Raw genomic sequence first — 24,561 nt, 5'->3', positions numbered from 1 at the left:
TATTGTTTTAAAATGCTGTTAGTGAAAGAGAGAGGCATTGGCCAACATCAGTCTCTTGCTGGGGAGCAAGTTGAATACACGTAAAGTATGCAGTGCCTATACAATTATCCGTGGATTAACATGGATTGACAATCTGCAATCCGTAAAAAATAATGCGTTTTTGACAAACAACTAGTATCTTGAACGTTAGGCAGAAAGCATCTCCTTTTTTTTCCCCCAGTCGAGACTGCGCTGTAACCAGAAAAAGCGAGAATGTGACCTAGTATTTTTTCCTTTTTTAGAACATCCATTTCCCCATTTATTCTCCGACACATTCCCGTTATGAATGAATAATAGCGCCGTAACAGATGAAATATGCCGACTGGGGAAATGGCGCATGGCGGGGCGGGAACGGGCGCGGGCGCGTTTTTTTGCGGGGCACGTGTGTTATACGTCCTTGGCTGCCCTCGAAAACACTGGATTAACACATACGACGTGCAAGTATCCATCCCACCCACCGCCGTGGAATGACTCCCGGTCTTGCGGCGACTCGGACAGATGGGGCCCAGCAAGATCCCCCAGCCCATCCTGCCTCTCGGCGGGGATCCTTTAAGTGTCAGGAATCGGGGGCTGATCATTCGTCCCGCTGCCTGGCGGGTGGCATTACACGCTTGATCTCTCAGGTGCAAGGCAAGAGCACGAGTCCTCACTAAAGCAACCGTAAGAACCTCATTTCCAAGGTGGCTTTAATTGACTGGAATTACTTTGCGTTGAGGAAGAGGCGGGGGGAGAGCTGTCCGTTTGTTCCTTTTTCTCTCTTCCTCACTCTCTCGCTCGCTCTCCCTCTCTTTCTTTTTTGACAGGTCTGAGTGTCACTGTTCACTGTTTCATTTAATTGGCTTAGCTGGTCTGAAAGTTCCCCATTTCCTTTTAAACAGAGCTGAAAGGTTTTTTCTCAGTTTTTCGCTCAGCCTCTCTCATTTCCCTGATCATTTTAGGCATGATACTGTGGCAAATGCCTCCTCCAATCCCCCATGAAACTTCTTGCCTGTAAATCTTTTGAGGACTTTTCATGTTGACACGACACATTATGCATGCATGTCCAGCGATGACCCCATTGACCCCCTGATGGGCCAGACTAGCCTTCGAAGGATGATGTGACTTCCTCATTCCGCATAAAATTGGCTCCTCAGATTCTCAATCTCTCATGATTAGGGAACGCAGCATAAAATATTCCAGCCGTCATTACGGACCGTTTCCAATTAGATACCCTGTGGCATTATGATGTGGGAAGGATGCCAGCGTCGTATAAATAGCATGCAGTGGAGAATAGCACGTTTTGTTCCTTTATGGTTTATTAGCGAATCTGACTGGCGTTCTCTCTTTTGTACAGGAGAGATCAAAAGAAATGTGTAGCAAAAAATGAGTCAGGATATCGCGGGGTATAAACAATTTGTGAGACGCCTCCATTTGTTTTTTGTTGTTTTTTTTTTCTTACATTTCTTTTTTGAACTGCTTCTCCACCCCTGTGCAAGTAAATATGTTTACTGCCAAGCTGTGGCCCAGGGGACTCTGGGGCTGTCATCCTGAGAACTGTCACTCACTGTCTGTTCCCTGCAGCCAGAGGGGTCTGCAGAGAATTGAATCCTTTCTTCTCGCTCAGCCAAACAAACCACATTGAAATCTCCTCTCCACACTATAATAGAAATCTATTACTTCTCAAAAACGCAAGTCGATCAATCCGTCAACCTGAAGGTGTCTGGATATTCCGGAGCACCTTGGAGAAAGAAAAAAAAAAAAAGAATCACCATGATATTTAAAATCCATTAGCTGTGGTTTTCATTTAAGGATATAGAGTTGTGCGGGGGAGGGACTGCTTTGAATTTGTATTAGGGGTTTAGAGCATTCAGGAAATGCGCTGACCCTGAGCCACACTTCCTCCAGCTGCAAGAGGAGCCTGGCTGCATCCTCGCTTCTGCACATCGTGTCTCGCACAGCATTGCACAAACTAGCCAGTTCAGTCTCTTAGGGGCTGGCTAAGCCAATGTAGCATGTAGCATCAGTTACCCAGATTGTCGGGTAGAGATATCTGAACCGGACATGACATATACGCGCTTCTGTCAGATAACCCACGGAAAATCTGCTAGCAGGTGAAGCTTGAAAAAGTCAACACCATGCCCAACCCCACACCACCCACACTTGCCCCCCCCCCCACACACACACCCTCTCCCAGATCCTGGGCCCTGATGGCTGAGCAGCTGCCCTGGCTGCTTCGTAGCCGAGGGAAAGCATCAGTGCACATCACAGGATGACCCCTTTTTTTCCAACACAAGAAGTGCAGGGCAATACCTATGTAATATTCAGTCTTGTGAGTCAGAAAAGCTTTTCTGGAGGGGAAGTCCTGCCTCGGGCTGCAATTTCAACAAAGTGCTTTTGAGTCACAGTAGAGAGGTTGCTGTAAGAAAGGGGAAAATGGAGAAAGCAAGAAAGAAAGCAACAGAGAGAGAGAGAAAGTGAGAGAGAGAGAGAGCGAGAGAGAGAGAGAGAGGAGGTGCAGTCAAAAGGCGCATTTTCTGAAAGGTTACAATCACTGGCTTTTATTTGCATCATAACCACAGGCACTCATCACATTAATCCACGATTGCAGTTTTAAAGGTGGGAATTTGATTAAACTAAACCTTAGGTGCTGCAGGCCATATGGTTGTTATGCATTCAGCATTACCTCGGGGTCTCTTTTTTTTCCCCGTCGAGACACTTGTCGAGGTGGCGGAGCAACAAACATCACCCCGGGGTCAGGCTAGCTCTCCTGGTGGCATCGGCCGTGCGGCGCAGCCATGCTCGCTACGACAGACCAGCCTGGCATCATGTTGTAAAAAAATAAATAAATAAAATAGTGCCCCCTCCCTCCCTACAATCCCCTGTCAGAGCAGCTGTGAGGGAAAACGGGCATACAAGCAAATGGAAGTCAAGGCCAATGGAGCACGGTAATGTGTGCATTTATTAAGTTTGCTCGCCACTCACCGCGGTCCTGGCGTGCCTCGCCGGGCCGTTTCTCAGCCTCGCGCGGGTGAGTCATAATTCACTTTGAATAATGCACCTCGTTAAAGGGCAGAGAGCCGGCTGGATAGGACCCTTGACGATGATGAGGAGACGGGGAGGAGAGGGAGTGGGCCGGGGGTGGGCCGGGGGTGGGGGTGGTGTGGCGCGGCGCGGCGCGGCGTACTGCTGAAGCACTCAAGGAGCCTGCCTGTATTCTGCAGCGTTGTGCCGCTAGTTAAAGAACCTGAGCAAATGTGCTCCTCTCGCCTTCTGTTATTGAATAAGAAACACGTCCAGGAAAGAAATATAGTTATTACATGAAGCGCCTCGAGATGTTGTGCTATTTTATTTCAGCTTCTGATGCACAGTCAGGGTTTGTTGTTAGAACCGGTTGTTTCAGCTGACATTCTGTTTTGGGCAGCAACATGCTGGTGGAGAGCTTTGTACTGCAAAATAGCACGGATCATTATGTGGCACGTAGCATGTTTATCATACATTTCTCCCATAGTTTAGTCCAAAATAACCACAGATAGTGTAGTGTAGCTGTCCTTAATGGTCACAATAACAAGACTGGAATAATCATACCTTATGTTGCGCACACGACTGCATAAAGACAAATACCATACCTGTCACAGAGGCTCCTGTCAACGGTTTGAAAGCAGCTTTTCAGTAAGCCTAGATGTTATGATGGACATTTCATATTTTGCTGAGATTTTTTTCATTTTAATCACACAGGAGTTGAGTTTATAGTGGCTTAAAAAAAAGCGTATCAGTAAAATATGCAATAAGTGAGAGGCAACATGAAGTAGGCGCACTCTGTGTAAAGAGGTCTTTTGTCTGTGTTCCTCTCCTTGTGGAGTGGTGTGGAAATTATTTCTAAATTGCTCTCATATTTAGTGCTCTTATGTACCAATGACTCCTGTTTCTGCGCCATGGTTACCTCTGTTTCCTTCATTTCTCACACTCTTGATGGAAGGTCTGTTCCACAACCGAAAGAGCCGAGAGATTGTACTACGAATTGCACATATTTCTGATCATTCTCTCCCCTCTACCAGACACCTCAGCAGTGGAATCCCTCTGGCAGTGCTATGTATTGTCAACCTTGTTTTTTTAATGATCCCAAATCCAATTTGCCTCTAAATCTTTATCCCGACTTCATGACTCTACGGCGATTGTGGAAAGCAAACACCTGCAGGCGGCTGTTTGGCTGTTTTTGAATTTGCATGACAGAATAGCAACCCCCCCCCCCCCCCACCCCCCCCCCCCCCCACCTCCTCAACCCCCTTCATTAGCTTTTCCTCATTAATTGCTTTTATTTCATGCCGCACGGCCACAAGCAACGATTGAAAGAAAAGATAATGGCCCTAAGATTATACATGGCGGCTGATGAATATGCAAGAGCTGCCAGTAACAACAGACACACTCTGTTTCCCGGCTGGAGAGAATCGGCGACTTAGCCATAGGAAATTCTCTCTGGAGGTGTGGCGAATCATCCATTCAGTATCTTATTGTGGTATCTTCTTAGAGTGAAATTAGACATGTATTGGATTTCAAAGGCCTTTCTTGAAAAGTTTTATTTATGTTTTGAAGGTGAGGTCTGCACTTTTGATTTTGTCATCTGCCTGTTGTGTCCTGTCACTGTTTGCACTTGGGTGGTCATACAGTACACAGCCCTGGCTATGTATAGGGGACATAGTAGACCATAGTGGACCATAGTGGACCGAACTAAAGACAGTCCTAGTCAATTAACATGCTACTTCATCTGAAGTAGAGGCATGTCATTTGATTGGATGTTCAAATATCCTTCTGTGAAACCAAAACTGAGTCATAATTGCATTATCACACTTAACCATATTTCATGTCACCATGAAACCTTTGTATTATTGCCAAATGTGCTTCACAGCAGGTTTGCGCGTCTGTGGTCTTGTTGTTGTTGTTGTTGTTGTTATTGTTGTTGTTGTCATCACACTTCCCTATTCAATTAAACTTGGATTATTTCACTTCTCCTCCTCCTCCCCCTCCCCCTCCTGTTTTAGCGTGAAGGCAGCAGAGGGCTATGAGATTCTCCTGGCGCCAGAGGTGACATACGGTCCCCCAGGGCTTGACCTCTCCTTCCCCATCGCAATGACAATTGCCCACTGTGCCGAGGTTAACGCTGCAAACTGGAACATCCAGCTCAAGAGACAAGCAAAGGACAACAAGTGGGAGGTAAGGGCAAAGGAGGGCAACAGTCCCACCGCCACTGTCACTACTCGTGGCGTATGCGGCATGCTATGTGCCGCCGTTGAAACGGTGCGGCTTTTGTTCCGTTTGCACACAGTGATCACTTTTTTGAAGTTGAAGCTCATTATGAATATTTGATGGACGCCATGAATACTGTAAAACTCCTACATGCGACATCCTAAGGATCAAGAGCCTCGAGACACGAGCGGGGGTGGGGGAGGGCGGGGTGGGGTGGGGAGGGGGTGGAAGTGATTGATCAGAGAAGCGTGGCGGGGGATCTTCGGGGCGAGGACATCAGACGCACAGAGGGGGGAAAAACGGCGCCCTCCCCGGAAAGAGAAGAAGAAGAAAAAAAAAAGACAGACAGAAAAAAAAAGAAAAGCACCGGAGGAGAAAACAATTACGGCGTGTAATAGTGCAGGACACACGTGGTGTTTGTCACTTACAGGGGTTGTAGCGGCGCGGGATACCAGGGCCGGCCCTGCAATGGCCGGCAGGGATGTATGTGTGTGTGTGTGTGTGTGTGTGTGTGTAACCAGGGGGGGGGGGGGGGCTTGTTGGTATCGATCTAGCCGTGGTGGATGGACGTCGCGGAATGGTGTCGGCTTTAAGCAATCAGGGGAAGTGTCAGGGAAATGACCCCACCACTGACCTAGCCTCGCCGGCCACAATGAATGTGAAACGAGCAGTCAGGCCGGCTCACGGCGAGATCCTCTCCCAAGAATCCTTAGGCAGAGCAGATAGCACTCTTTAAATAAAATCAAAATGGCGTCTCTCTTTTTTTTCTCCCTGGTCCTCGTAAAGGACACGTGTGTACACAGCATGAAATTGAGACCGGATGAGCATGCTAATTTTTAGTGACAGAGGGTAATGTTGAGGGCAGGGTTTTCTTCAAGGTAGGGTCAGTGGCTTTAGTCCAGAACTCCGCTTCTCTTAACGTTGGACAAATTTCCCCCACAGCCCAGCAGCTATCAATAAAGCATAGGCAGCGTAGTCGAAGGAGGAGAAAATGGAGGTTTTGCGGGAAAGGGCACCAAAAGGAAGTGATGTATTTGTGAGGCTTTAAGTGCTGTATAATTGTAGGTGTATGCTTATAATTGGCAACAGGTCGGGATGGGGGGGGGGGGGGGGGGGGTGTTGTGTAATGTCTGTTCAGTGAGCCCTTGTTTATGACATCAACACCGTCACTCATCAAAGTGTTTTAAATGGAGTACCTAAGCAATGCTGTCGTCATGAATGACAGTATAATTGCAGAGGGAAAAATGTAATAGCACCAGTTAGACTAAATGGGTGTCAGTGCATTGTATTTGGACCCAAAGCTATTATTAGGGGCCATTGTGAAGAGTGCTTACTGGGAAAAAAATAATTGAGTTTGCTTCGCCACAGACCCTGTGTCTTAAACGGCATTGTTGTAAGAAATTGAGCTGTAATGGAGGCCTTAGAAAGGCAATTTTTGAAAGTGCTGTGTTTGTATGGATGTTTCAGTGCCTGACCCCTGGGCTGAGAAGAAATGAAAGACACAAATCTATCTGCTTAAAAAGCCTCTCCTTGACCTTACTATCAATAAATTCACTGCTCTTCTACCCCCAGTACACTTTCTCTGCCACCAGTACCCCCCCCCCCCTACACACACACACACACAACACACACATACACATGCACACAACACACACACACACACACACACACACACACACACACACACTCGTCTTACATACACACACTTCGGCCATTTCGGCATACAAATCCTGCCATTGACAAAGAGGTCATTGGAGGAGATTTATTTCTCTTTGAAGTCTGGTGGGCATGGTCAATGCGGATGGGAATAAGAGTGTCTGTTTTGTGGTAATGTGTCCGCACTTGTCTGCTGTTTGCTTAGATTTGTAATAGACCCGCTGGTGTCCTATTCAAAAGCCAAATTACCTGATGATCAGGCCAAGAGGGGAACAGAAATTTAAAGGAAATGCAATCTGAGCAAAATGTCAATGCTCTGAAAAGAATAGGTGACAAGGATCCCATTAAGACCCAAATAATGGTATGAAATTGCTCTTGAAAGAGCAGTTTTTCCTGGCCACCAGGTGTATGAAAAGTTCTGAACACTGAGGCTTATTGACTTACTGAGAGCTGACTATTCTGCACACTTCTCATGAGAACGTCTGGTAATGGATTTCCTGGGCCACGGTTATTGTGTTCTTTGTGAATCGTTTCTCCCCGTGATTAGCCACAATTTGCCCTCATTATTTGGAATCAGCAGATTTTTAGTTTTTTTGGACTGTTTGTGTATTCCGTCACCATGGAGAAGTGGGGCCAGAATTGGATGTTCTCGACTGCCGGACTGAGTGTCTCAAACAAAATGTCCTACGGTGGTCATGTAAAGGGGAGAGGATTATGTCCGCCCCCCTCTCCACGAACTCATTCTTGAAGTCCGATTCCTGTCATTGGGATTCAATTGTGTTACCTGGGTGAACCTGATTTCTTCAAGTAGCCGTTGTTCCAGGGACAACACCCCTAAAGTTGTTCCAGGTCCAACAACTCTGTTAACCAATCACTGCAATGTGATGTCATCAATGTGCGACTTCACCCCCGTTCAAAATTTCCCTCCCGAAATCAACATCTTTTCAGCTCCGTGTAGGTAAGTCATTGCACTGTTTCTTCTGTTTCCCATGTAAAATAAGAGACTCAATGTGCATTTTCAAAATTATTTATTGTAACAATAATGTTAAATAATGTAAACTATGTTGTTTTGGTGCCAGTTTAGTAAGGAGTTTTCGAGTTCAATTCACCTTTTCGTTATAGCCCATATCTAAAGATATCAGTTAGCTGCTAATGGTAAGCATAGTTTTCAGTCAAATTCAGGCAACATTGTAATGACATGTATGTTTACTCCTCAATAGCTGTTAGAATAGCTGTTTTAGCATGAGCTTGTTAATAGCAATTTGTAAACTACCACAAGCTCTTATTTTAACCTTTCAGTATGTTTGAATTTGCAATGTCATGTAGATTTAGTCAGTTATGCTACTTGGCTAGAAGCACAGATTTTGGACTACTATTCTCCGATTGTCTCTTATTAGTGGGCTAAAATCTTTATTTAGTGTACATTAAGAGTTTATACTTCTTTTGATCTGCGGAGGGTGCTATTGAGGCAATGTTAGTACAGGTTCATCATTGATCAACCTGGACCAACATCACTACATTGATCCTGGGCCGTCATTACCATGTTGACCCAGGAGCAACATTTTCTCATTGACCCTGGGCTAACGTTACCATGTTGACTCATTTTCTTGTTGAGCCTGGGCTAACGTTACCATGTTGACCCAGGAGCAACATTTTCTCATTGACCCTGGGCTAACATTACCATGTTGACCCAGGAGCAACATTTTCTCGTTGAGCCTGGGCTAACATTACAATGTTGACCCAGGAGCAACATTTTATCATTAACTATTTGTGCCAGTTTATTTGCTTATATGCGTTGGACTAAACATTGATAGTAAAGAGTTAGCCTTTAGAAGAACAATGTTTTCTTGTTGACCCTTTGCTTGGACTAGACTTCAATATGTATACCCTGTCAGAGTATTCAATTAATTGGCCGCAATCCCGGTGTGAATGGGATCTTATATCAATATAGTAAAGTGCTCCAAGAAAACATTTCTTGCCCTACCTTTAAGTTAGCGTACTCAGTAACTGACAGTGGTATTTGTGTGTTGTGTGCATTTCAGAGATGGAGGATATAATCAAGGAAGCAGTTTTTAAAGAAGAAAAAAAGAGGGAAAGAAGGAAAAACACCAAGCTTCATATCCATTTTCTGAAAGAAGTTGATGAACAGGCACATATTAGAAAGATTAATAATGAAGAAAACACAGCATCTTTCAGGAAAACATGCTATTCCAGTTTCAGTGACCAAAAAAGGTGATGCTACAGTATTTGTTTCACTGTGCAAGGTCTGGTCCTGTGTCTGTAAAAAGCCAAAGAGTCACTGGATGCAAAGCGTACGTTTCATTCAAAGTCAGAAATGATCATAAAGGTTTGAAAGTGGTTGTGCAGAGAACGTGCAACGATCACAGTGGGCACAACCCACTTTTAAAAGAGGATGGCCACTGCCATCGTATTCATCCAGACCTATTCTGAAGATTGAAAAGTGGATCACTCTTGGACTTAAACCAGACATCATACTCCTCCAAGCCAATTAATGGTCACGAAAGCAAGGGAAAACCTATATAGAGATGTTGTCATGCCTCCTTTTTGGGGATTTTTTTTATTTCATAAAAAATTAAAATGTATTTAATACCCTGGAATACATGCTTTTAAGGAGAATGTATCTGTTGTTGAAACTAGCCTTTTTTTCTTTCACCCGATTGTGTCCTAGATCTTTTTATCTACACCATATGCATCCCACCCTGTTAATGCCACACTGGAAATTGCTTTGACTGTGGTGAGATCCAGGGCAAAAGCTGTGCTCAGATCAGTAATCAAATAATTGGTAATTGTTGAATGATTGTGCTGTAAGCGTATCTTACACTGATACCTACACTTAGTTGAGTCAAATTGTTTATAATTGGGGCATATCTGTCATACGCTAGCTATTTGTTTATCCAGCACATAGCGACGTCCACAGACAAGGTGGAGTATGTTGCATGATTTTATGTATTGAAGCAAGTCAAATTTGTAGTTTCTTATGTCTCATTTCATCAAACTACAAATACGCTGCCCGATCTGGTAAAGTTACATAGTGCGGTTATAGCCAATAGAGGGACGCAGAGTGAAAGCAGAAGTGCCGTTCACCCTGTTACGAGTTGATGAACCGCTGAAATGATTTTGGAAACATTATTTTAACATTTGGGAGATCCGGGGCCTTTTCACGCACTTTGAGGCAGTCAGCTATACCTTGAGATTTTTAAATATTTAATCTAACTAAAAACATCTAATGCAAAAGTGGCACATATGGTTATATTCTAGAGGTCCTCCACAATAATTATATGAGAGTAAAGTGGAAACTAGTTGATTTAAAGTTTCTGATGGCGTCACTTATAAATTATGTTTCTAGGACAAAAACTAGCAGAGATTGAGATGTAAGTTTGGAACAGTTTTTCAAATCCCCAGGGGGGGATTTAGACTCGGGTTAAGGTACAAAAAACTCTTTGGTGTTGTTTTAAAAATAACCTTCACCACGGCACCAGATAGACATGTAATTGAGAGATGAGGAACAGGCCTACTCTTTCTTCTTACAGCCCGTTGGCCCATGATTCTTCAAACCTAAAATTCCCTAGACCTCTACTTTTACCTCAGCTTTACCCATTAAGGTATGGTAAGGTATGTAATAAGGTAATGTTAATTTCAGGGTTACTTTGGTGTTCCAGCATTTTCAATTTAAGATATTGAATGTTATCAATCACTTTGTGATAGACCTTAAAAAATGCTCTGATGAATAATGTTGTAGTGTAGTGATTTTGGCCTATACAGGCCTCACTGAACCAAGCCTATTTGAAGTTTGCCACAGGAAGCAAAGAGAGAAAGTGTTTTTATGTCTGTGTAAGTGCACATCTGATCAGCTGATCTGTAGGTAAAACTATATGTGCCTGGAATCAAATTTAGTTAAGTATGTTTAAGTTGTTTTTTAACAGAAGACCATAGGTGTCACAAAGTCAAATGAAATACCCCAAATGTTATGAAAATATTCATGAAAAATTGTCTTTCATTGATTCAGATGTCCTGTATGAACAAAGACAAAAAGCCCAATTACATCTAATTATATGACATTTAATTAGACTGAAACACAACTGGGGGTTTTAAGACAAAAAACAATGTGGCTTTACAACAAAATACACAACTAAAAGGACAACTAGTGCCTTTCATTTGCCAACCCTGTCCAGCTTGTCAATAAGAAAAGACATAGTAGCATCCAAAGCTGGAGATCCAAATTGATGATTCCGTCAAGGCTGCTTTCAGGTTGCTTTGTAATTTCTGAAGTGTCTTCCTGTAATGAGGATACGCAAATGTTACGTAAGAATATGAAAAATAAGACTTTGAAGAACAAGAGTGCATTTTGTCTCATTACAAAAGACAACTTTGGATAACACTAGACAGTAACAGTAGTTTTCATGAACTCTAACAGGAAGACTTCAAAGAACAGTGCATTGCATTTTCATGCAATAAAGAATAAGGCATAAGTATAAAACAGTAGTGTGGGTCAGTGTAACTGGAAAATGGAAAGTGTAGTGTTAGTCTAGGATGGAAGAACACTTTAGTTACAGTACATCAGCACATGCAGCATCCACTCCGTCACAGACTGTGTCAGCAGTAACATCCAATGCCAGTCTAGTGGCGAAACCATTGGCCAGCTCCTTTGCTTCCTGCTCTGACAGGGCGCTGAATATTGTTGTCCTTGTTTTTTTCTTTTTGGGTAAAGCTTTTACGATAGCAGGCACACTCTTTTTTGCGTCCCTGAAAAGAACAGTAATTGTGCAATGTTAGGAAAATGTTGCTCCTGGGTCAACATGGTAACGTTAGCCCAGGCTCAACAAAAAAATGTTGCTCCTGGGTCAACATGGTAACGTTAGCCCAGGCTCTACAAGAAAGTGTTGCTCCTGGGTCGACATGGTAGGCTAACGTTAGCTCAGGGTCAATGAGAAAATGTTGCTCCTGGGTCAACATGGTAATGACGGCCCAGGATCAATGTTGGTCCGGGTTGATCAATGATGAACCTGTACTAACATTGCCTCAATAGCACCCTCCGCAGATCAAAAGAAGTATCAACTCTTAATGTACACTAAATAAAGATTTTAGCCCACTAATACTGTAAGAGACTAATCGGAGAATAGTAGTCCAAAATCTGTGCTTCTAGCCAAGTAGCCTAACTGACTAAATCTACATGACATTGCAAATTCAAACATATTGAAAGGTTAAAATAAAAGCTTGTGGTAGCCTAGTTTACAAATTGCTATTAACAAGCTCATGCTAAAATTTCTAACAGCTATTGAGGAGTATACATCATTACAATATTGCCTGAATTTGACTGAACACTATGCTTACCATTAGCAGCTAAAGGATATCTTTAGATATGGGCTATAACGAAAAGGTGAATTGAACTCAAAAACTCCTTACTAAACTGGCACCAAAACAACATTCTTACAATAAATAATTTTGAAAATGCACATTGAGTCACTTATTTTACATGGGAAATTGTTGAGAAGAAACAGTGCAATGACTTACCTACACAGAGCTGGAAAGATGTTGATTTCGGGAGGGAAATTTTGAACAGGGGGTGAAGTCGCACATTGATGACATCACATAGCAGCGATTGGTTAACAGAGTTGTTGGACCTGGAACAACTTTAGGCAGTTGTCCCTGGAACAACGGCTACTTGAAGAAATCAGGTTCACCGTGTTACCTGCAGCCTTTTTTTCACCTGCTACAGGCTTTTATTAGATGATAAACAGTTTACTAAGCTTAACAGTAGGGGAGACCGGGGCTGGTTGGCACAGGGGCAGGTTGGCACACGCTTATTCTCCAGGCCCCTAGAGGGTCCAGCTACAAAATTCAAACACTGGCATGATGCCCATTTTGAGTATAGTTAGTCCACTTAAGTAATAAGTTTGAAAGTCATTAACTCTTGAGGTGAGGGAAACTTTTTGATTTTGTGACGTCAAAACTAAGAATATGCACCTCCCACTAAATTCATTCTAGAAAGGTGATAGTTAGGGACAGAAAAAATATAAATATTGCAATTGATAGATAGGGGATCTAGCTATAATTTGATATTAAGTTTGAAATCCTGTGATGTTTGATGCTAACAGACTAACATGATTTGTGTCAAAAGTTCTGTGCTAATGTGGGCGGGGCAGGTTGGCACACTTATTTCGGGGTTGGTTGGCACATGTATTGAAGCTTATTATTATTATATTATTAATAATATTATATAATTAAGACATATTCTACATATAATACTAACTAATAATAACAATAATACTAATATAAACATTATTATTATTATTATTACTACTATTTAGTAGTAGCCTAGGCTAGTAGGTAGTAGGCCTATAGTAGTTATTATGCAGCCTATTAGAATTACCACAAAAGTTGTTGATACAGGCTTATTTTATATCAGGCTTAGCCTATGTGTCATTATATGATCAATATATAGATCAATAATAGAAAATAGATTGTATTTCATTCTTTTACTTGTTAAATGTGTGTTATGTAGCCTATATGAATAGACATATAATAATAAATATAACAATATGATACAATTTACTCCCTTTTGACTATAAAATTAGAATTTTCCCTTATCCTACAGTAAATCATATTTGAAAGATTCAGTATTCAGTTATTATTGAGTAGCCTATGTGTTCTTTGATACTATATCCTACAGAACACAGCAGTTTAAATGTGTGCCAACCAACCCCACCTACATGTGCCAACCAACCCCGTGCTGGGGCAGGTTGGCACAACTGCGCAACGCCCTTTTAATCATATATAAATGAAAGCAAGGGATAATTAACCAACAGTGCATGTGCCTGATTTTTAACTGAGATCTAAACCTTTCATTGTATCATAGTTTCGGAGTTTTAAAGCAATGTATGACAGAGAAATATGACTAAGAGTAAAAAGTGTGCCAACCAGCCCCGGTCTCCCCTAACATTTCCGCTTAGTCATGCTGGGTTAAAGGGCCTATGAATGCACATAGTCAGTAAATATGTTTTTTAAGATATACTAGAATCACAGGGGAAATTTGGGGGAATTTAAATTCAATTTTCAACGTATTGTGAAGTGTATTACTTCCTTAAATTATAAAACTTCATTAAATGGCTGCACAGTCCCAGGAGATGGTTTATCTCGCCAGTGCAGTTAATGGGAATAAAGATTGTCTCCTGGCACAAGTTGCTCCATGCATCTTCACACTACATCATTTTAAAATCTTTTTATCTGGTTAAGTAGACCCAAATTGCAGGAAAATTTCCAGTAAATTACTCCTGTCTTTTCCACTAACTGGCTTTTTTTACATGCTCCTTTGCACTCCCCCTCCCCATATCCCCTTCTCTCTCTCTCTCTCTCTCTCTCTCTCTCTGGATTCTGAGGATTTATCCAATGATTTATGAGTGAATCTCATTTGCACAACTTGAATGAATAGATACATATGTATTAAAAAGAGGCCCATTCTCCGAACTGTAGCCCCAGGAACCATTTACTGAACTCAGCCAGAGTTAAATTTTTAATCAGTCACCTTGAGATCTATACTTCCCAGGCAACACAGAAATCCTATATATATTGCTTGTGTAGGAGGCATACTATAGATCTGAGCAACATCAGCATCAACAATGTTCAATTCCGAAAGGATCATAAATGCTGCTGCAATGTGCGCTTACATAACCCATATACGTAACCGCTACTGTACATAATCCCCCAATGTCCAATTTCAGGAAGTGATGTCAGTGGAGGATGAGTCAACGTCCTGTTACTGTCTAATGGAGGCCAACTGCTGCCACGTGCTGTTGGACCAGCCCGGTTCGTACGCCCTGGTGGGCGAAGCGCTCACCGAGGAGGCCGTGAAGAGGATGAAGCTGGCCGTCTTCGGCAGCGCGGAGCCCAACTCCACGGACTACAGCCTCCGCGTGTATTGCGTGGACGACACGCCATATGCCTTTCAGGTGAGACAAGGGGAAGGACTTGAGCAGCGTTTGAGAGAACAGAAGAAAGGTAACAGAAAGCATTCCACCGTCTGATCACAGGGGCCTAGAACACACTCTCACCTTAGTCATTATGTGTTATGGTTGTCTTGTCAGTTGATGGGATGCATTCATTATTTATTTGTCTGGAGGATGACAGGCTGACAGGTGATTTTGATTTTTTTCCCCCCAAACGTGCATGTTTTTCAGAAGCTCACATTTGTTTGATCAGAGCAGCAGCAAGGAGAGAAGAAGAAGCAAAAGTAATACCACTTCAGTGATGGCACTGCACGTTATTCAAAAACATCACTGTGGCATCCACCCTCACTCTTGGGGTGTCCATTTCGGCTCCACTTATTTCCTTATTTGCGTATAATCGTGATTGAAATGGGCTGGAATAGAAAAACCCACCGGTGTCGGAAATCAAAGGGGCTTCTTTTTTTTGCACATGGAAATGACTTCTGATGAATGGTTGTGGAAGGACTGATGCCTCGGCCAATATATCATCTCAAGCAGAGGGGCAGTGCCAGGGTCTATTGAGTTGCGAAAGTCTCAATCTATTGTCTTGTCACGCCATGTGAGTTATGCATCCCACTGAGTCTTTCATTCCACCGCACGGAGATGCGAGGTGTGTAAATAATGTGCTTTAATATTTTCTTTCCCCAGTCTCACGTCGCCTCTCTCTCTCTCTCTCTCTCTCTCTCTCTCTCTCTCTCTCTCTCTCTCTCTCTCTCTCTCTCTCTCGCTCTCTCTCTCTCTCTCTATTTCACTCGCTCTCTCTATTTCTCTCTCTCTTTCTCGCTCACCCTTTCTAACTCTCTATCCGTCTCTTTCTCTCCCTGTCCTGCTCTTGCTCTGATTATTCCTTTTGCTCTCCCTTTCTCTCTCTCTCTCTCTCTCTCTCTCTCTCTCTGGCTTACTATCTATCTCTCTTTCTCTCCCTGTCTTGTTCTTGCTCTGATTATTCCTTTTGCTCTCTTTCTCTCTCTCTCTCTCTCTCTCTTTTTCTCTCTCACACACAGACACACAGGCACACACACACACACACACACACACACTGTCTGTCTCTTCTTCTCTCTCAAGGGAATGCAGCATGTTTCATATTTCTTTTAAAAATGAGCCTGTACTAAATACTCTGCTTTCCTTTTCTCCCCCTCCCCTCCCCTTCCCTCCCCTCTTTCTCTCTCTCTCTCCATTTCGCCTCCCACTCCCTCCTTCCTGTCTCCCCTTTGCATCTCCTGTGTTATCTCTCTCCCTTTTCTCTCTCTTCATTCTGCTCTTTATCTGCCTTTCGTCTCCCTTTGTCTTTGATGACAAAGGGAGTGGTTACCACGGAGACAAGCAAAGGTGGACAGCTTCTGGAGGAGCCCAAGATTCTGCTCTTTAAAGGGAACTCGCTCAGTCTGCAGGTGTCCATCCAGGACCTCCCCCACTTTTTATGGGATATCAAACCCTTCACTACCTGTCAGGTATCTTCAAGCACTCTCTGTTTTTCTTTTTTCTTCCTCTGTTATTCTGAAGGCTATTGTATTATATTCTTCTCTCCTGTGTTATGTAATCTGCAGGGAATATTATATTCTCATGCACTCATTTGTTCGATGGTTTTGGCCAAAGTGACCTACAAAGAGGGATAACATTCAAGATACAGTGGAATGGGAGACTGTAGCTCAACAATAAATACCAACTCTGCATACCACACAAAATAATTGTATTCATCTCTCCTCTGTCTTGTTTTCTGAGGGGAAATGTCCAGGGTTGTGTCAGGACTGTGCAACTGTGATGCAATTAGAGGCAAGCTGTAATGAAATTAGGTCGTTATGAAGCAGGTCATTATCAGCGGCCCCTAATAGAATCTTTGTCGAACGCCATGGTAACCTGAGTTCAGTTTGTTCAACCTTTGTGCTGCTGGAGCCCTTTGTGTAGTTCTAGTTCACCTGAAGGGAGTCAGGTCATCTCACCTTGTTCCTTTAGCACAGCGCACCAGAGAGCCTAAAAACGCGAGAGGGTTTGATCACAGGATAATGAGATAGCAACAGAATGCCTAATTTGCCCTACATTGGGTGGCTTTAATTTTGTCTCTCTGGCTTTTCGCAAAAGAATGTGGCAACCGAGCGGGCGACATTTCCTCTGGTCTAGTGTCCCAGTAGGTTTCATCTACGTGACAAATCCTGCCCTGTCGGAGTGACCATCCCTTTCAGAAATATCCATGCCCGCGTTGTCAGTGCATGCAGGTGGCAAGCAAAAAAGGTTTGGACACCTGAGTCCTCGCCAGGCCTGTTCCCGGCCGCTACCTTTATTTATAAGCGGTAGTGAGAGGAGACAGCCTGTCTTAACCTCTCCATCTCACAGAGCAGGTGTGGAGTAATGGCTCCAGCCCTCTCCATACATCAAGTCAGCTTTTACCGCTAAGGAGAATCTGGCCAGCCAGCTCCATAACTCTCCCCCCATAGTTTCATTATACGCTGCATCCTGCACAGGAGAGGATCAAAGCCAGAGGAATGGGGGGGTGTATGTGTGCACGGTGTGTGTGTATGTGTATGTGTATGTGTGTGTGCAATATGCGTGTGTGTGTGTGTGTGTGTGTGTGTGCAAGGTGTATGTCTGAGTGTGTGTTGGATGGGATGGTGTGTGTGTGTGTGTGTGTGTGTGTGTCAGGGGGGGGGGGGTATAAGAGTCCTCTGAGGACAAGTCAGGGCCCCTGTGCTTTTATTCATGGCCCCTCTCCCTGTGCCCGGTGTCGTGAGTGAGTCGGCTGCAGGTCATCTTAATATGCAGGGGGAGAGGAAGGGGAGTGCAGGGAGGTCAAGGACGCTGCCCACAGATGTGCCATTCAGCCAAATTAATTATGCATCAAAGACCACATCATTTTCACACCAACCCATTTTCACAGAACCCCAGCACCACCACTCCATCCAGATAACACTTCCAATTCTCAGGTTGTAAGTGAGTTCCATTAATAGAGTTTCACCGTGATTGAAGCGGAGGGCGGTTTTTTTTCTCTCCTCTCGTGCTTGTCACCAGAGAACCCACCAAGATACCTTTTTCAAAAAGAGGCCATATCGGTGTGCTGTGTGATGAGAGAAATTCCGCCATCTTGCATATCTCGTGTACATTTTCTACCCTTTCTTTCTTTTTCTTTCCCTCTCTCTTTCTCTTTCTCCATCTCTCCCTCTCTCTCTCTCTCTCTCTCTCTCTCTCTCTCTCTGATGAACACTTCAAAGACCCGCCGGCGCGTTTCATGTTGATGTGTTATTTTGCTACGCGCTCGGTCCTTTGCAAGGGCAGAGACTGACTCATCTTGTCAGGGAGGGCAGGAGACATTTGCAGACGGGAGGGTCTTCGTCTAGGCATTCCTCCCGGCCTCCCCCTTCCCCCTTTAACCTCACTCTCTCTCTCCCTATCTCTCTCTCTCTCTCTCTTGCTCTCTCTCTTCCCTCAGGAATTCTCCTTCTCCCAAGTGTGGTGCAGCAACCAGCAACCCTTGCACTGTGCCTTCCTACTGGAGAGATATAGTTCGGCCAACACCCAGCTGTCCTGCAAGATCAGCGTGCGGCAGGTCAAGGGCCACGAGCAGATTCTGCAGGTCTACACTTCGGTCATCGAGGTCAGTGCAGAAAAACCTCCACGCCGATAAATATCTTGGCTAGCTCCTCCTCGTTACGCTCCTCTTAACCACCCCAAGTCATCAATATATATAAGCATTATAGTGGAATTTTAATGCAATGCTGTGTGACGACCCAAGTCTGAAGGGGTAAAAAAAAAAAAAGAGAGAGAAAGGTCTTTGGGGGTTTGGAGTCAGTTGAAGTAGCTCGAGTGCTCATCCTTCAGGCATTCCAAAATGTCAGACACTGTTGTGACTCTCCGGCGCTCCGCCTGTTCTGCTTGTCTCCTCCACAGAGTGAAAAACAGACGGTTCCATATTTTATGCAGGCAGACTGCACAGTCACCTCGCACACGGGGGCCAAAGCCTTCAAAATACCACTGTCAATCCGACAGAGGATCTGCGCCACTTTTGACACTGCCAATGCTAAAGGCAAGGACTGGCAGCTCTTAGCACAGAAGCTCCACATAGAGAGGTAAGGCTCCGCAGTTCAAAAGATGAAGATAAAGCACCTCCGGCTCTATCCGAGGCTACAGAGTTAATTGAAAACCTAGCTGTGGTCATCCACGCTTATCAGTTTCTCTCTTTTTTTTTAAATACATCTCCTGTGGCTCATGTAGCCAGGGTAGCTTGCTCTCACATTGGTGATAATTTGGTTGATTGGTTCCCTATCTGCTAAAGGGAATGTTTTTGAAGGTGGTGCTGAAGCTTAATCATGTATTTGCGTACAGGGGGGCGAGGGGGGGGGGGCACCTGCCCATACATGTATAGGCTGAAGGGGGGTTTGTACTAGGAATCGTAAAATGGTTCATAGGTCATTGTGTTAACACAGTGCCCCCTAGTGGATTTTCATTGACCTGTGTGTATAGTTTAGGTTCTGGGAAATGCAGTCTCCAAAAAAAAGATCTGGACAATTCTGTGAAATTACACCCTCAGATGCGATATGGTACGGCTGATCTGTGCATATGCAACGCTTCAGTGAAGCAGTGATGTCTTAGGCTTAGATCTCCAGTCTGATACTAACATGCTGAAGATATCCCAATCTAGCTTGCACTTGCTTAAAAAAAAAATTGAATTATTTTGCATTTCATGTTTGAAGTTCAAGCACTCTCATTTTCACTGATGTCTGTGCCACCAGGAACTTGTCCTATTTTGCGAAGCAGAGGAGTCCCTCCGCAGTCATCCTGAGCCTGTGGGAGGCTCAGAACCAGGACAATGGCGACCTTGACTCGCTAGCCAGCGCCTTGGAGGAAATAGGCAAGATCAACTCCAAGCACCAGCTCAAGAGCCCGGAGGAGCCACGCCAAGACTACAACCAATGAGGAACAATTTCGGTCTTATTATGGAAGAAAAAGAAAAAAACACGAGCAAAACAAAATGAAACAAACTTTTTCAAAAAATGGTCTATTATAATCAATATTCTGGCGAATCAGTGTGCGGTAGGAGAATGCAAACTCAATCCCTGCATCTCCAGGGTTAGTCACAGGGGAGGGCTGGTCAAAGCAAAAGTCCACAGCAACGTATCAATTACCTAAAAAGCAAACTGTTCAAGTGCTTTGTACGAGCAAAATGTCATCTGTCAGATCTTGCTTGCAGATCAAAGGCACTGTATTCTGTACTATATGTGTGTGCGTGTGTGCGTGCGTGGTGGTAATTTTTTACCATAGAATGAATATAGAATGAATAAAGGAACTTGGTACCAGTCTACTGCAGCCAAAAGAAAGTTTAACCTCTTCTTTCAAGTCCATTTTCTTCATGTCATATTTTTTCGAGGTTTATGGAGGCTTTACTCTTGATATGTGGTTGTTAAGTGTGACTTCTGTTACACACACGTGCGTGTATCTACCTTTGAATTATGTCCTGCTTGTACTCCTTTTACTGAAGTTTGCCTTCAGAAAAGGACTGCATTGCACTTTGACGTGTTTGTTTGATTGTTTTTCCGTTGCGATCTGTGTTTTGTTTACCCTGAAGAACCCGTGAACTCCAATAGAAGCTCCAAGTTCACTCCATAACTGCTAAACACTTTCTCACAGTACCAAACTCACAAAGTAGCATTTTTTTTCTCTGACCATGATAAGTACAGTCTCTATGTTTGTACTAATCCCTTTCCTCTCCCAGCCTTGGTCTATGGTGTTTGATCTTATTTGCATATATATTGACTCTTACATTTTCACATCTGTACCAAATAGCAGAGGAGAATTTAAAATGCTACACTAGGGACTGTGTTGATTTTTCCGCTTTCTCCATCCAGATATATACCACTGTGCTGAAGAAAAAGGGATTCGGCGGGATAGTGCTTCTTCGTGAAACTGTTGGCGCTTGGATGGGAATGTATTGAGCCAGTAGAGTCCTATTTTTTTGCTGCAAAGGAACCTCCTAAGATCAACTCACCCTTTACCTTTATCAGGTCTCTAAAAATATCAGTACTAATATCACGCCACATAAATCACACCAGCAGAAGGCCCTGGGAAGGGACTCTATCTCTGGAGGCTTAGCTTTTTTCCCCTCTCATGAGCATATCTTTAACTATTATTTACAAGTGAAAAATGTTTCATGTTGATTTGCTGTTTGAGTTTTGATATCAGATTATCAAGATGGACTCACTTTTTGAGTGTTTAGTTTGTTCAACATTCCTATGACCTAAACATGAATATTTTGCTCAGGTTCAGACATTATGCAAGGTTAGCAGGTCCACAAAAATATGCATAACCGCTGGACATACCACTTCACCTGTGGTAAGTGTGTGTGCCATTATTGTTATTCTATGGCACAGTGGATGGGCCTGCCGTTAACCTCGTAACTTTACTGACAAAATACACAGTATTTGATGTTATTCTCACTATAAAACACAACAACTTCATTCCATTCAAGTAGTATGTGTTGACTGCTCCCAAAGGCATTTGTTCTGTCAGTGTATGCACTGTTGAAACATCGCAACAACGTTATGAAAGATTGAGGGCTGCAATGACAAAACTAAAGATTAGGGGCTTGCTGTTGTGGTGTCTTTCCCTCCTAGCTTGCTTCTAATAAGCCATGCTACTCTGTCCTGTGCCATGCAGAGCTTAGGTTGTCTTACCATATGCTTTGGCAGACGAGAGCTGATCTATGCCATGCCATGAATCGCAGCCCTGCTTCAGAACCTGATCAAAGCGCGCCAGCCAATCCCCGCCCTCGACCATGTGGGGTTCCAACATGGAGTTCCTGACGAGTAGCTGAAACATGTCATCAAACAGCTGCGGGAGAAACTGAGTGCAGCGGATATGTTATTTAGAAAGCCTTGGCAAAATCACAGCATAAACAAACAGGTTTTCCGCTGTTAGTGGGAGGAGGAATGCAACAAAGGAGGCATTACCACGGATGTCTTGGCATAGTGGAAAGCCAGCTGTACACAGGTATTCATTGGCAGTGCATGGTTCTGACGAGGGGAGTGAGAGAGTCTGTCATTCAGGATAGTGTCCCAATTGGTGGAAGTGTCGGACAACTGTGAGGAGGGAGAGATTCAAAATGGTTTCCTTTAGATACTGGCAGGTTGAGTCTGAGAAATGTCACCAGAGTAATCAGTTTTCTCCTGTGCCATCACCGTAATGGAGAGATACTGTACAACTCCCCCTGAGCATGGATCTTGTCATGGCTCAGCACAGTCTTAAAGGGTGTGCAAAAAATGGCTGCAGTTGCTGAAAGGTGACTGATATTCTGCCAAGAAATCATTTGATGTCTCACCAACAAGTCCTTCTCCACTCTGCCAACCAGTCTTGCAAATATTCTAACATTAATTTATTCAAATATTGGAGGTCTGAAAAATGTTGTCTACCGCATTTAAAAAAAAAATAAAGTATATAAAGGCTACAGTATGGTGAGGTATGTTTTGCTTTGAGGCTAATTTTGTGTTTTCTTTGTTTTTATTCTTTTTTTATTTTAGAGTTTTTTCCCTTTCTTTTTTTCGTAAATGCAAGCTTTGTAATGGCATTTTAAAGGGTTATATATTACACATGTAGTACCACAAGCTTCTATCTTGCAATTCTACTTTTAAAAAAAAAGAATACAGTATTGTTTTCATGAGATGTTTTGTGTGTGATTCAAAGTTTCATTAATCCTCATGATTTTGCCATCTGTGTTATATGTGTGCACTCTTACGTGTGTTGTTTAAACAAAAGCGATTCTCTCTTCCGTGCAGTGTTGTCAGAGAAACTGAGAGAAAAGTACTTTCCTTTCATTGTTTTTTTTCATACAGAAAATGTTGCTTTCAGTTCTACAGTAGGCCCACATCTCTTTGTCTAGTCTGTCAGCCCACTAATTTCATTTCTCTAGAACCTTTGCTTGTCAAGCCATCTTCATCACATCTTCCCAAAAGGAGGCAGCAGGCATACTCTTGTTTTTCAGGGTCATATACCTATTTCTATTTTGTTATGCACTTTTAGACACTAAAATCGTTACGATCATCTAAGAGATTTGGTACCTGTCTGCCATATGTGAGTCTCAGTTGCACTCCATCAGAATTTCCATATTGATCAATTTCACATTTTTCTTTGCTGGATTTGGAATTGATTAAAAAGAGTAACACATTTGGGACCCCTTTCCGACTCATCAGTGTTCCAGTTTCCTATCTTACCTAATTCAGAAACTATTTTTGTACTTCCTTATTTCTCGGCCATTTTCATTGATTTGGTCCATTTGGATGTTCTAGGTCAAATCTGTTCACTGACGTCTCAGTTGGTTCAAGCGTTCCGGCCCCTACATCTAGTTCAACTGCTCTCTCTTTCTCTCTCTCTCTCCCTCTCTCTCTCTTTCTTTCTCTCTCTCTCTCTCTCTCTCTCTCTCTCTCTCTCTCTCTCACACACACACACACACACACACATAAACATGCATTCAGTTGCTCTGCTCTCCCCTCAACCCACACATAGCATCTGCTTCACCGAGCTCAGCTCAGTCTATGTGCAGTATTACGTTTCCAAGTTTGTTTGTCTGAGATTGAATATGAATATCAGTGTATATGTGTGATTCACTTCAAAGAGAGCTTGTCTTTTTCTTTTTTCTTTGCAGATACATTTGGACACTTATATGGAAATGTCTGGTTGGTTCTTGTCATCACATTCATTTAGGATGCAGCTCTCTCTCTCTCTCTCTCTCTCTCCCGCTCTCTGTCCATATCACGCATGGCCTTCCGCATCATTTTCACTATTCTTGTGCCTTGTTTATCTACTGTAAATGGTGAATGTTGTAAAGTACAGGCAGGGCTGAAAAACAAAAAACATAGTACATTACATCAAATGGTATATATGAGTACACTAATGGGTAGGCAGCAAGAGCTTTTTTTCTAGTGTGAAACATCCATGTTTGGTATTGCCGGGGCAGCTTGTGGTATAATGTATCTATAATTATGAACATTTTGGATGTTTTCTGTACAGTAGAATTTGCAGATGTATATGCAGCCTTTTGGAAATAAATGTACAGTTGAAATTAAGCTTGCTTGTCATGTAAGTGGATACTTTAACTTTCTCCACCAAGTGAAGTGTTCACGGAAAGGACGCGGCTGAAAAACTGCATGTGACCTTTCTTTGTTTATTAAGACTAATTTTCTCAGAGAAGATACATTTGTTCATGTACTCTTGAGATTTGCTTTGACGTACTGTACACCGGTGTTTGTCTGTAGATAAAAACAGTGGTTTGATCATAGAATCATCTGCAGGCTGCAGATTCATGTGGGATTTCATTAATTAGCATTATGTTACAATGCCATCTAGTGGCTTCACCCCCCCTACACTTCTATTTGTGTGTCCCCATAGCATTGTTGCTCCAGGCAGCCAGCTCTTGCTGTACTCTCTAGTACCACTAGGTGAAAACCTACACATACTGTACCGATGCAATTCCATACCCTTGACAAATGTAAGCAAAAACAATGATCAGTGAGCCAACTCAGTCGAGAGACTCAATCCCCCCTTTAAGGTTCCATGCAAATGATGGGTCTCACAGAAGGATCATATCACATCAAATAAAATAGAATGTAGGAGTGTTCACAGGAAGATAATGTACTTATTTATATCAGTATGTAAAATATGTCTA

The 24,561-nt window shown here is 43.1% G+C and overlaps 1 protein-coding gene across 3 annotated transcripts in view; it reads left to right on the top strand.

Annotated features, from left to right (window-relative positions):
- Positions 1–20,210, top strand: part of unc5db (unc-5 netrin receptor Db) — a 112,441-nt gene extending 92,231 nt beyond the window's left edge. For all 3 annotated transcript variants that reach the window (XM_062543170.1, XM_062543171.1, XM_062543169.1), the window contains 6 exons: positions 5,055–5,226; positions 14,655–14,882; positions 16,220–16,369; positions 18,340–18,504; positions 18,798–18,976; positions 19,640–20,210. In XM_062543170.1, the coding sequence (XP_062399154.1) occupies positions 5,055–5,226; positions 14,655–14,882; positions 16,220–16,369; positions 18,340–18,504; positions 18,798–18,976; positions 19,640–19,823 (1,078 nt within the window). In that variant the 3' untranslated portion in view covers positions 19,824–20,210. The remainder of the gene's footprint in view (positions 1–5,054; positions 5,227–14,654; positions 14,883–16,219; positions 16,370–18,339; positions 18,505–18,797; positions 18,977–19,639) is intronic.
- Positions 20,211–24,561: the final 4,351 nt, after the last annotated feature.

This window comes from Sardina pilchardus, chromosome 8 (genome assembly GCF_963854185.1).
Source record: "Sardina pilchardus chromosome 8, fSarPil1.1, whole genome shotgun sequence".
NCBI classification, from domain to species: Eukaryota; Metazoa; Chordata; class Actinopteri; order Clupeiformes; family Clupeidae; genus Sardina; species Sardina pilchardus.
The sequence above is the reverse complement of the archived record's forward strand: the minus strand, read 5'-3'. Positions and strand labels throughout refer to the sequence as shown.